This window comes from Cucurbita moschata, unplaced genomic scaffold (assembly GCF_002738365.1).
Source record: "Cucurbita moschata cultivar Rifu unplaced genomic scaffold, Cmos_1.0 Cmo_Scf00001, whole genome shotgun sequence".
NCBI classification, from domain to species: domain Eukaryota; kingdom Viridiplantae; phylum Streptophyta; class Magnoliopsida; order Cucurbitales; family Cucurbitaceae; genus Cucurbita; species Cucurbita moschata.
In genome coordinates this window covers 9,513,004-9,525,860 of record NW_019268517.1, presented here as the reverse complement: position 1 = coordinate 9,525,860, position 12,857 = coordinate 9,513,004, and the positions used below count along the sequence as shown (strand labels likewise).

Below are 12,857 nucleotides of genomic sequence, written 5' to 3'. Positions count from 1 at the left end.
TACTTTAATTATGTGAAATTAATCTCTTAAATATCTAATATATTTTTACATTTTAAATTTTGCATTTTATAATTTTACATTATTAGTCACAGAAAGATTATGTAATAGTACACGTAAAGTGAATAGATCCAAAACCAATCAATCGATTAATTTTTTTTATTATAGTACACATGAAATGAATTGATTCAAAACCTGTGACATCCCGAGAGAGCAACAAAACATTTCTTACAAGGGTGCGAAAAACTCTCTCAAGTGACACATTTGGAGACAATATCTGCTAACAACGAGCATTTTGTTATAAAACCTCTTAGCCTTGGTCGAAGATTTTTAGCTAATTGAATGATACCCTAATAATACTCGGTAAGTTAAAAACTAATTTTGAGCTTAAAATTCGAAATAAAATATAAATCCTAAAATTAAAAATTCAAATAGTATAGTCAAAATTTAACATACCTCATCCAAGAAGAATCCATAAACCATCGGTTCTATAACTTATTGTGAAAAAAGAAGAGTTCAATTGAGATGACAAGGGACTTCAAAATCCCATGTCAACTACACACAATTTTGCAAACATTTCCCTCCTAATAAACACTTTTCAAGACATGCTCTGGTCAAGCTCATCAGAAAACTTGCAAATAAAAAATGATGATATTACACAAACCTCAATTCCATCTTCCTCCTTGGGATGATGGATTTCATAAAGTAGCTGATAGATGGAGCGAAAAGCGCTTGATAATGACCAAGTACGTAATTGTGATTACGAAAATAGTGAGCCTAAATCTTAAAAACCACGAATTTCCTACTCACCGAGACCGTAGTCCTCGCCGAAGTACATGTCGACCAGACGATTTGCCATATTTCTTAAGTCTTCGTTTTCATGAAACTGAAATCTCTCCATCGCTTCTATGCCATCCTCCCGCTCAACCAGCCTTGGGCCCTCCCCATTTGGCATGCCTCTTAATACCTTTGGACAGACAACAAGAAAATGCATGATCATTATGGAGTAGAACAAGGACTTTTCTAGAAGTCCTCTTCAACATTAACGCTGCCTTTGATAACTATTCGGTTTTTTAAAATCGTGTTTGTCTTCTCATCATTTCTCTTTGCAAATTCTATCCAAGTTTTTGTAAACTTTTTTTTTTTCATTTTCAAAAACTTATGTAAAAAGTTCATAACAAAACAAAGAGGAGAGGAGTCAAATCTCTAACCACCTAGTCGAGGACACCAATTGAACGGATGCCACAAACTAGATGCATCTTAAGAGAATAGTAAGAAATACATATAAAAGAGACGAGCTATGGGGCCAAATGCTTCCCTTCTTTCCTAGCTCCGCCCCGAAGAGACGGTCAACGTCCTCAGTTTGAAGAAAAAGGTGACACACAGGATTTAGTTACGTGAGGGAAAGAAGAGATGCTTTCTAATTCTAACCCAGCAAAGCCCAACAATTGTGACAAATAACAAACTAGAAGAATACCCATTTGAACACTGTATATGAACAATCAGATATACTCACCAGCTCCAAGAATTGAAATCCTAGCCTTGCAGCCTCCGTGTCAGCAGATCTTACCAAGTCAATGAAACCCGGAAGGCATCCTTTGCCAACAAGAGAAACCAAGTTCTCAACAAGCAATTTTGGTTTTCCTTCTCCACTTTCATCAGGCGCAGCGCAGAGATTTCCCAGTACATATGCTACTTCCTTTCGTACATCAAATGGTGCTGATGAAAGAAGGCGTATTAACAAGGGTACTGCATCACTAATATATATCAATTGCTTGTGCTCCATCGAGCCCGCAGCAATGTTAGACAATACCCAAGATGCTTCCTGCACGTTAAGGAAGGGATTCAGATAAGAAACTCAAAAGTCCAGAAACTGTGCGGAGATGGTAATATTTTACGAAGTAGTGAAATATACCTTCTTCAAAACTCGGTGTTCGCTTTTCAAGCATTTTATCAGGACTTCTAAAACACTACCTGAAAAAAAAAATTGTATTCTATTCAAATCTCACTAGTCACTATCATTATTTCCTCATTTGTTGTTCATTGGAGTCTGAGTATTGTGATACCCTCCTAGCAAGAGAAAAAGGCAAACCACTTGCCTGTAATTTCACGTCCAGGAATGAGAACATTACAAATTGTATGTGAATCCACAGCCAGAAGGTTGCCCAAACTTCGAAGCACCTATTTAAGACATCATTTTTCAGATAATCAAAAACCCACAAAATAACTGATCAAAAACATTGAATCGCTACAAAGAATATCCAACTAGAAGACAGTGTTAATGTATACTCTACACAGTGGATCTGAAAACAATAAGCAATTCAACTACAGCTTCGAAATCTTTTTCAGAAGAGGAAAACATAAGGAGGCATTCTCCTAGTAGCCATACCATGAAACATATGGAATCATTTATAAAGCTCTCATCAGGCAATTAACTTGATCCAGGCAAATTACATCATTTCTATGCTAAAGAAGAACCAAACGGAAAGGAAAACGTCTGCAACTATGTTACTTACATAATCAATACAAATTATGACTCATTGATAATAGCCTCACAAAACTTCAAGCATAATTTTTTTTTTAATTTAAAACTACAACCATAATTAATCAGGATAGAAAAGCTTGAAAGGGGGAGTCGTGGACAACTCAAGTTAGGCCATTGAAAGAGAAAAGGAGATAACTAACACCTTCACGAAAGTACGTTAGGCATCTCGTGATAATGCACGGTAAATTAGCCTGTAATCAGAAAAGTGAATCTTAGAATACAGACATTGTTTGACATTACCGGAATAAGCAATTGCAAACTATTTGATGTTGATAATCTTTCTACAAGTAGTTGGAGAACCTCGCTCTTCACCAATATACTGGTAGCAACATTTGAGAGTGCTGAAAGATACACAATTACCCATGCAACTTCAGTTGCCAACTCATCATCCCTGCACTTTGTAATTTTGAATATAGTTAAACCCCTGTCCATCTAAACAATCTTAGAAACATTCCACAACAAAATAGCAGCAGTATTAATATTATATAAACAAGGTCTTGAGGACAGGATATCTTCTCGAGTTAGACAATTATAATGATTGCAAGGGAAATTTGCATGTTCCAAAATCTTATCTCTACCTAGGTTAGTGATAACTATCCTCCAGAAATGTAGATAACCATCGAAGATACAGTATCATTTTGCACGGCGACAGCTTAACAACAGAGAAAATAAGTCGAGATACAAAAGAGGGACAAATCAATCATTATATTAAATCCTTTTTTTTTTTTATCAAAATATATGAACCCCCAAATTGATAACTACACTTACGCTTTTCCCAAGTGTCTAATAATTGCATCCAACACCCCATCAATTTTAATGAGTTCTGTAGCAGCCCTGGAATCCGGTCCCTACATGAGAAAACAGAAGAGGGCATAGTTCGTGAATGACCTCACGTAGTTGCGCACAGAGAAGGCTTGTAATGCTAGTAATAGAAAACACAAAACCTTAATTAAGTTGGATAGTGCCCAAGCAGCTGTTTTAACAGATGAACCTTTGTTTGGAAACAGCATTCTTGCAAGTGGCAGTAAAGCTCCTTGAGAAAGCAGAATATTCCTTAACTCCATTTCTTCACCAGCAACATTTCCCAATGCCCATGCACACTGTTCTGCAACAAGCAGAGAACTTTTTTCTGCACAAGAAAGTACAGTCAAAATGAAATAAAAGCTAGACAAAGCAAAGAATGAACCCAATTTTTCATAGCATTGTAAATATTCAAAATTTAAGAAACTACCTCGGCTACATTAAACTACACAAGCCAGTACAGACTAAGTCTGCCTGTTGCAGTTGGCCAACCAGTGATCAGATGCATATAACGGCAGGGCTAATAATCATACATAATAATGAGAACATACTTGCAGCACGTAATTGTAAGAGGAAGATTACAGTGAATCAAATAAACGGCTAATTTGAAAACCATAATTTGGAAACAAGATATGAGATGCCAGCTTTCATAAGAAATAGGAAAAGAAAATAATTGGTAATGTGAACCTCCAAGATGAGCAATGAGCAAGGGTAACGCTGGCAACAAAGATTTGGTCTCCTCAGGCCTCCCAGCTCCAATGTTCGTTAGGCACCAGGCTGCTTCAAGCAACTGCAGTATAGAAGTAGAGTTTTTAAAAACAAATATTTGTCTACAAACAATCCGGTACTTTACAAGGCCAATAGAGATAATCCATGCAATCCATGCTGAATCGGCCATGTAAGTTCAACAGTCAATGAACATATATTCAACGACAACCAGATTCCAAAAACCCCGTCGACAATGACCACGTCCAGGATACAAGTAAAGAATCACTTATTCCATTTCCTTTTTAACTTGACATGATTGGACATAGCCTTGTGAGAAAACTATATCGAGCATAATGAGTTGGACCTATAGTGCACTTAACTCAAACCAATCAAAGCACAATCTTAGACAAGCACAAGCTATTTCTGACCTGCTCATCAGGGGAACCGAATGAAAGACACTGCACCAACAGAGATACTGCTCCTGCTTTAAGAGCGGCTTCAACTGGGGGGAATTCTGATCTTGACAACAAGCGTCTTAGCTCACGAAGGGCATGAATTCTCTTCTGCATTGCACCTTTTCCCCTACAATTTAAAAAATAACAAGACCTTAAAACCAAATTTATCAACATTTTAATTCATCAGTCATTTAAATAGCAGTAGTGGAGGATGGTTCATTTAAAAACCACAAACAGAATTAAGAAATGCTTATCACTTACTGCATTATTGTTCACCATAGGATCAAACCATCTCCCCTTCACCTAAAACAAAGGGGATGAAAACGATCCTCGATGCTGTCCATTTCAACCTCCAATAATTTTTCAAACCAACATTTTGCTTATCCAAATCTTTGACGGCTTATGGGACAATAAGAGGTTTTTGTACTATTCCTTAAGACAAATGAACAGCATGTGGAAGTAAGACAAAATTTGATGTGCTTTCCACAATTCAGTTCATTCTTTCTATATCTGAGACTCCGGTCAAGATTACAAATGATTCCCCATCTTGGTGCCCATTACAAGTATTGGGAACAAAACCGCACTCATCACCTTCAAGGGATGGTGTAAATACTATAGTTTTGCTTTTAAACACTAGAACCCTCAGAAAAAGCTAGATAGTGGCCGTACTTAATTTAACTCTGGAGCAATAATCTAGTTAAGGTAAGCACACAAACTAGATGGTTAATTACATTAATCCAATATCACCAAGTAGGTAAGCGAAAATAAACTACTTAATAGCACCTCATGGCTCTCAACTTCTTCATCCAACAGCAATTCTTCCCACTGGATAGTTAAGATAGTTGTGGCATGACAGGTAACCCAAGTATGATTTTCAAATATGAAACATGAGAGAAATTTTTTTCCTTAATCTGGGGATAAAACAAAGGAAAAAACCAACGTACTGGTATGCAACTGCAGATTTTAGCTCGTCCACTGCTGAAGAAGTTTGAACTTCCAAAATTGACACCTCTTCGTCCATCATCATTTCATTGTCGACAGCAACATCACCAATCCCAATTCTACAGATACGCTTCGCACGCATCAACGATTCTCTTCTTTCCTTCCCCACTGTAAGCGCATGCTGCCGTCTTCGATGAGCCGCAACATTCCCAACTGATAAACAGAATATAAATGCATTCTCAGCATTAGTTACTAACAAAGTTCTTCAAAATCAAAAACCATCTCCTACTGGACTGATTCTTTATGGATTATATATAAATTAACTTCTAATCTCCTCTTTCTTTACTAATCATCCAAAAAACAAGCTAACATATCGAACGCAACAGCACTAAATTCAGTCGGCGGAAACAGCATCAATAATCTTCTTCACATTCGAACTCATAGCAGCAAAAAATCAATATGAATTCAAATATAGCAATCAATCCTTAAAAAGATAGCCAATAGAGTACAAGAACGTACCAGAAGACTTGATTGGATCTCTTCTCGCAGAAGCCAAGCACTCGTCAGCCATTGAAGGAATGAGTTCTCAGAGCAGAACTAAATTGGAACTTTATCGAACTGTGACGCAATTGTAATTGTACGAATGGAATTTTCGCGGGCCGAGTATCCGATTGTCGCCGCTATTTATTTGCTTTTGCAAATTGCCGAAATTATAAATGTCTCCCCAGAAGATTGGTTATTTACCATGTTTCGCCATAGCAACTTTCCGATACACAGTTTTATCCATTTCTTCCTTTTTCTTATTCTTTACTAAATTGCAAAATGCCCCCTCCGATCTTTAAACGTCCTATAGGGCAAAAGAATTGCAAAAACAACCCAAACTTCTCATATTTGCATTTTTATACCTTATAATTACACGACTTTTTTTTTTTTGTCTTTTTTTTAAATTATTTTTTAAAAATTAAATTTATAAATATTTATTGTACCCATGAATTTTTCTTTTTTCTTTATTTACTTTTTACAACAATGCATTTTAAAATTAAAATATAATTTTAAATTTTAGTTTTGTAATTTTTTTAATTTGATTAAAAATCTAAATGTCTTTTTTAATATGAAATATAATAAAAATATTAAAATAAAACATATTTAGTTTTAAAAAAATATTAAACAGTACTTAAACTTAAACTTTTTGACGATCATATTTAAAAATGTTATTTCAATGACAATCGTACTTTTAAAACAACTGTCACATTATTGTTGGATAAAAGTGTCCACATTGGTTAATTTATGGAATGGTCGTGGGTTTATAATCTAAGAATACACTCTCCATTGGTGTGAGACCTTTTGTGGAAGCCCATAGCAAAGCCATGAGAGTTTATGCTCAAAGTGGACAATATCATACCATTGTGGAGAGTCGTGTTCTAAATTTAGCCGTGCCAATAGATTGGCAAATCCTCGAAAGAAGGAGTCAAGCCTCCTCGAAAGCAGTAAAAAATGACTAAGACTCCAAAGGAATCCCAAAGCAAAGCCATGAAAGCTTATACTCAAAGTGGACAATATCATACCATTGTGGAGAGTGGAGAGCCGTGTTCGTCTAACAATTATTACGTGTTATGGTTGAACTATATTTATATTTATAAAGTATGGTTCAATGTCACGTCCAAATTTTATTATAAGGAGAAAAAAGTCAAAACTTAAATAATAGAGACATAATATATATAATTTATTTTATACACTAAATTAATATAAATATTCAAATATTTTAGACTTTAAAAAAAATTTAATAATACCTTCATACTTTAAAAATATTATTTTTATTAGTTTTTTAATATAAAAAAATATTAATACTTTATTTTAAAAGTAACGTCGAACTATTTAAAAAATAATCCAAAAATTTAATTTATTTTATACACTAAATTAATATAAATATTCAAATATTTTAGACTTTAAAAAAATTTAATAATACCTTCATACTTTAAAAATATTATTTTTATTAGTTTTTTAATAAAAAAAATATGAATACTCTTATAAAAGTAACGTCGAACTATTTAAAAAATAATCCGAAAATTTTAAAATTTTTTGTGAAATTAAAAAAAAAAATTAAAGGGTATAATAAATTTTTTTAGGGTATTTCGAAATATTATCGAAAATTAAAAGGTAAATACCGTACAAAAATTAAAAAGATATTTTTTTGGGTGAAAATTCAAGTACTCTTGAAAACAAAGTAATGGATATGATTGAGATGAAGTTATTATTATAGTTTTTTTTAATTTTCATTTCGGTCGTAGTTTCTTTCTCCATCCAGGACTTCAATTTTTCATCCCAATTTCGCACTTTGATTCTCTGTCGTGAACAATCGTCTGATCTATTCGATCAAATCATTCCGATTTTCCTCAGATCTCACGTATTAACCTCTGATTCAATCTTGGAGTTTAGCCATATTCCATTTACATGGCGACTGCACCACTTAAGGCGGTGTCCTTAACGCATGTCCGGTACCAGAGGGGAGATCAGCTCGGCCATTTCTTGGCTTGGGTATCGTTAGTCCCTGTTTTCATCAGCCTCGGTGGATTTCTCTCTCACTTCATCTTCCGCCGCGAATTACAGGGTATGTTCTTCGCGCTAGGGCTCCTAATCTCTCAATTCATCAATGAGTTCATCAAGACGTCTGTTCAGCAAGCTCGCCCTGAGACTTGTGCGTTATTGGAAATGTGTGATTCGCATGGTTGGCCTTCTAGTCACTCTCAGTATATGTTTTTCTTCGCTATATACTTCACTTTATTGTCGTATAAAGGAATTGGACTATGGGGGACTGAAAGCAAGTGGATAATGAACCTACTGGCTTGGTCTCTGGCTCTCTTGACGATGTATTCGAGAGTGTATTTGGGATACCATAGTGTTGCGCAGGTTTTTGCTGGTGCTACGCTCGGAATGTTCCTTGGAGCTCTGTGGTTCTGGGTCGTAAATTCTGTGCTTTTCTGCTACTTCCCGGCGATTGAGGAGAGCCAGTTTGGCAGGAAGTTTTACATCAAGGACACTTCTCACATAAGCAATGTTTTGAAATTTGAGTATGATAATGCAAGAGCTGCTAGAGAAAAGTTGGATTGTAAGTGCGATTGATCGAGTGGGATCTGATATGTGAGAAGGTATATCTTTCAATCTTAGAGAAATATAAATTGAAAATTGTGCTTTAACTTCACATTGTCTAATCGGGCATGCTTTGTTTTGCTCATTGATTCTATAATGATCATTGTATCCACTAGCTGCTGAATATTCATTGGTTTTGTTATGACAAAAACTTTACTTTGATCAGATATTGAATGTTTTATGGTATCAATTCTTTTAGAGAATGTTTGAAGGTGATATCATAGGAGATTTAAGAAGCAATTGTCTTTGTAGTGGACATAGTATTTTGTGAAATCTCTGCTAGCCCGAAAGGTTGTTTTACTTGCCGTTGCGGGAATCTGAAGTGTCACTTTTTTCTGCATGCACTTCTTGAAGTTATAAAAATTCCCTCCAGTCCGTTCCCGGTTGGGTTAGGAGAACATCGGAGCGATTGCCTTCGCGGATCCAAACGTGCTCACAAGGCGCACAATAAAAATAAGACTGATAGAGATTTTATGAGGTACCATTTAAGCTGCAAATCGTAATGCTCCTAGTGCTTAGTAAGCTAGGCCAAGGCCCCTTCAAAGTGGGCGAGATTATTAGAAAAAGGGGAGAAAGGTTTTTCACGTGTTTACTAGGGTTGACAGCTAAATTCAGTATTCCCAACCCCATGACATAAGAAAGTTGTGGAGTGCATAAGCCCCGATAGGGAGAGGAGCTACTTCCTTGTGGTAGTCATTTAGCCAAATTTGTTTCAATAACCAAATAGGATCGAAGTTAGCTTTTGAAATGCATTTTCCTAATTTTTTGGATCTCATTTTTCCATTTATTGTACACTCTTATATAACCCGATCATTCATCCAAGCCCGATTTCTTATGTCATCTATAAGGTTAAATTATTTATATATTTTGATGGGTGTAAGAATCGGAGAGAGAATATACAGTTCTCAATCTGTCCTCGATTTCTAGTTCTCTGGTTAGCTTGTTGTCTCTTATCTTCGTTCTTGTATCAAGGATTTGAGAGTACAGTTTGATGTTCCTTCTTGTTACTGGTTGTTGAGCTTTGAGGCATGCTAATATTCCAATTTGAATTAGAAAGTCACTAGATAGATAAGCGATGGTTAGAATAAACTATGATAACATGGATTCCGGTTGTTATTGCAACCGATGGCGGCTATCTTCTTAGGAAGTTCTTTTAGGCGTTTAATAACACGTGAGGTGCGAGAATTTGAGATTTTGAAGTCTTAATCAAGAGTATATGTCTTAACCAATTAAGTTATGTTTAGGTTGGGAGAAAGATAAGAAATTGCATGAGCCCGTTACTCTATCTAGATATTATGCAGAAAGGAAAGATATACCAAAAGGAAAAACTTCTAGTTCTGGCACAGTTTGCTTATTTATGATACCCATATCTCATACTAGGTGGAATAGATTATGTTGTCCATCGTTATTGAAGATTGTTTGGGTAGTGTTGAAGAAAAATCCAGCTGATAGTAAAGTCAAACAGTGTGGCCGAAGAAACTGTAATGACCTAGATCCACCGCTATTTAGCAGATATTGTCCTCTTTGGGCTTTCCCTTTCAGGCTGTCCCTCAAGGCTTTAAAATGCGTCTGCTAGGGAAAGGTTTCCACACCCTTATGAAAGGTGGTTTGTGCTCCTCCCCAACCAACGTGGGAGATCACAGAAACATTATCTGGTATACATGTCTGGCTTTTCTTTTTCCATTCCCTTGTAATTGTATCAAATCATGGGAGTTTGCTTTGATCTAAATCTTGTCGAAATCTGTTTGGCTCTCGTGGCAGCCATCCCGGATATAAGTACTTTCCATGTCAAATACGTAGGATAAGGAAGCAATTTCCTAACCTTAGTCGAGATAAGCGCAAGCTAATTCGAACACCTATAGGAATCGTGTTCTACTTATCAATGGCTGCAATTTTTAACCTGCTATCTCAGTTTCTGGTAAATTTATTGGGTTTGTATCTTTGATTTTGTTTCAGGAGAGCCAAGAATGCTGATGAAAATGTTGTTTCAGGAGAACCAGGTTATGATATATGAAAACACCCAAAGAAACCAGCTTTGCAAAGGGATCAATTCACCATTGCAGATTACTGAAGAGACTTTACTTACTGGCTGCCGTGATGTTTCTGCTCATATACAGCCTTAATTAGGTATAAACATTGATCATTTAATACTTCAATTTATAAACATAGTTTGAAATGTTTTATTAAGGTACCTGCACAGTTTTTCATTTATTTGGGTAGAGAGGATCTTCTCTACTAAAATATACTAAAATAGACCTAATTTTAATCTATTTCTAGATTGAGTATGCTATGTCTTTGTTTCTTAGTTCTTATTAGGATACTTTCCTTTCGGCCAACCGGCTTAGTCGCCTTAGCCAGTGATCTATACACAGTCGATCCGTACATTTCTATATTTTGTCCAATCAATACTTGAAATAAGCGGCCTTTTTCAGATCAAATACTAGAATTTGATATTTCAAAGGATAAATCGATAGAGGAAACTTAGGATTTGATAAAACCTTCGTTAATAGTCCTTATGGCATGGTAGATAATATTTTTCATCAAATTATAGTGATTAAATTATAACTTTCTCAAAACTATAAGTACCTCATTTATAATTTAACGTAATATTTATAAGCTTAAATGATTATTGAGTGAGGTTTATGTGTATTGGGGTTTTGTTTTTTTTTTTTTTTTTTTTTTTTCTCATCTGAAAAAAAATTATTTTTGAAATTCCAAACTAGTTGATAAAAAAAAAACATTAAAAAAAAAATGCCCTTTAACCATATTTCTAATTTTAAAAAAAGTTTCAACGAGATTTAAAAAACGATACTTTCATAGTTAGGAAGTGAACTGTTTGTTGGTTAAGCGAATCAACTTATATAATAAATGATCATTCTCACAAGTGGTATAAATTTAGTTTCTATGATTTGACGGAAGTTATATGATTTAGTAAAGCTTATGATAAAATATGATGCCTATGGATTATTTAGGGACTAATTTTAATAATCAAAATTAATGAACTAAATTAAAACTTTGGTTAAAACCAAACTATAAACTCTTTACACTCAATTTAGGCCCAAATAATTGGGCCATACGAAGTGACTGAGCCCATACAATGGCCCACGAAATTGAAAATGAAAATTTTAATTTTGATGAATCCCATCGTGGGGATGGCGCTTGAACGCGGGAAGCGTGACACAGTCCTCTGAAAGCTCTTTCCAAATCAGTTCGATGAAGTGTCGCGGTGGCTGTGACCATCAACGGCGGCGCTCCACCACACCAGCAACCATTTCTTCGAAATCATCTTCTCTCTCTTTCTCTTCAACACTGCGGTTCTATTTTTACTTTTCGATTTCGATATGGCAGGTGCTTCTGGCGGCGGCAGTGGCAGGATCAACCGGACTGGTCGCAAAGCCCATTTTGGAGCCCTGTGTAAACTCTGATGAAACTACAGAAGAATCGAAGAAATGTGACGAGAGTTGCGGAGATCGAGAGGAATCTGAAGGCATTACGGAAGAAAACAAGGAGTCGGTGCTGTGGCTAAATATGTTGAAGTGCGGAATTGTGGTAGACATTTGGCGATGGAGCCAAAGAAGAGTTCGTTGAGGTTTTCTGTTTGTTTGAAGAAGAGGGGAAAAGTAAGAACTAGGCACTGCCAAGTGTGAATCCTGCCATTCCAAAGGTAAGATGATCATGATCATTTGACTTTAAACTATTTTATTTCTGTTCAGTTCCTGAGTAAGAATAGTGCCAATAGAACCATTTCAAGTTTCAACTACTAATGATCCTCCTGATTATCTTATGTTCAAGATCATATGGTGATATAGAACATAAATAGTGTACTGATTGATAACCGAGTTATCAAAACATGGTTAAGTAAGGGGGTTATCTTCGTTTTGAGCGATCATTTAATATAGAAATGTCTAATTACAATTCCACTTAGTTCTTGGCTTGCACCACGAGTTCGCGATTGTTTCTAATCTTCAACGTTACTTGATTCTAAAGTAACTCTTTGCTTGTTGTTTGTCGAGCTAATTCGGTGAAAAACGAGGAGGTATGTCTTTTTGTTGCATTCTTTAATGGGCAGGGAACTGCATACGTTGGAGTTCTTATGAACAACTACTTAGTTATGCAACCTATGTTCTTGTAGTGCATTCTTTGTTTTTTGGTTTAATTTTATAATTAGGACGTGGAGCTCCTCTGGTTGCTTCATGTTGATTACCCATCCCACTAATCTTTGAATGCTTCCCCCCCCCCCCCCCCCCCCCCCCCCCCCCCCC

At 35.7% G+C, this 12,857-nt stretch overlaps 3 protein-coding genes across 7 annotated transcripts in view; 2 read left to right on the top strand and 1 right to left on the bottom strand.

The window, feature by feature from the left end:
* Window positions 1–466: 466 nt before the first annotated feature.
* LOC111452239 (importin subunit alpha-9) lies at window positions 467–6,229 on the bottom strand. 2 transcript variants are annotated; one of them, XM_023092849.1, is made up of 11 exons: window positions 5,968–6,229; window positions 5,451–5,661; window positions 4,480–4,633; window positions 4,031–4,133; window positions 3,487–3,671; window positions 3,311–3,390; window positions 2,783–2,933; window positions 2,097–2,178; window positions 1,913–1,971; window positions 1,514–1,822; window positions 467–964 (listed from the first exon to the last, which is right to left on the bottom strand). In XM_023092849.1, the coding sequence occupies exons 1-11, from the start codon at window positions 6,017–6,019 to the stop codon at window positions 800–802; spliced, it is 1,551 nt and encodes a 516-aa protein (XP_022948617.1). In that variant the 5' UTR covers window positions 6,020–6,229; the 3' UTR covers window positions 467–799. The 2 variants fall into 2 exon arrangements, with proteins under 2 accessions (XP_022948617.1, XP_022948625.1); XM_023092857.1 differs by lacking the exons at window positions 5,451–5,661; window positions 5,968–6,229 and adding an exon at window positions 4,768–5,408.
* A 1,468-nt stretch (window positions 6,230–7,697) lies between these two features.
* LOC111452375 (lipid phosphate phosphatase gamma) lies at window positions 7,698–10,861 on the top strand. 2 transcript variants are annotated; one of them, XM_023093067.1, is made up of 2 exons: window positions 7,698–8,594; window positions 10,587–10,861. In XM_023093067.1, the coding sequence occupies exon 1, from the start codon at window positions 7,900–7,902 to the stop codon at window positions 8,566–8,568; it is 669 nt and encodes a 222-aa protein (XP_022948835.1). In that variant the 5' UTR covers window positions 7,698–7,899; the 3' UTR covers window positions 8,569–8,594; window positions 10,587–10,861. The 2 variants fall into 2 exon arrangements, with proteins under 2 accessions (XP_022948835.1, XP_022948827.1); XM_023093059.1 differs by having other exon boundaries at window positions 7,701–8,594; window positions 10,552–10,861.
* A 923-nt stretch (window positions 10,862–11,784) lies between these two features.
* Window positions 11,785–12,857, top strand: part of LOC111452338 — a 6,335-nt gene continuing 5,262 nt past the window's right edge. For all 3 annotated transcript variants that reach the window (XM_023093120.1, XM_023093037.1, XM_023093205.1), the window contains exon 1: window positions 11,785–12,259. The gene's annotated coding sequence lies outside the window, so the exon portion shown is untranslated. The remainder of the gene's footprint in view (window positions 12,260–12,857) is intronic.

What these genes read in the sequence shown, in the direction of transcription:
- LOC111452239 (XM_023092849.1), bottom strand. Translation starts at nt 6,019, where the DNA reads ATGGCTGACGAGTGCTTGGCTTCTGCGAGAAGAGATCCAATCAAGTCT. An exon ending in ATTAGACACTTGGGAAAAGC is followed by an intron (nt 2,934 to 3,310) that starts GTAAGTGTAGTT and finishes TACAAAGTGCAG; the next exon opens with GGATGATGAGTTGGCAACTG. An exon ending in TCCTGGACGTGAAATTACAG is followed by an intron (nt 1,972 to 2,096) that starts GCAAGTGGTTTG and finishes TTTTTTTTTCAG; the next exon opens with GTAGTGTTTTAGAAGTCCTG.
- LOC111452375 (XM_023093067.1), top strand. Translation starts at nt 7,900, where the DNA reads ATGGCGACTGCACCACTTAAGGCGGTGTCCTTAACGCATGTCCGGTAC.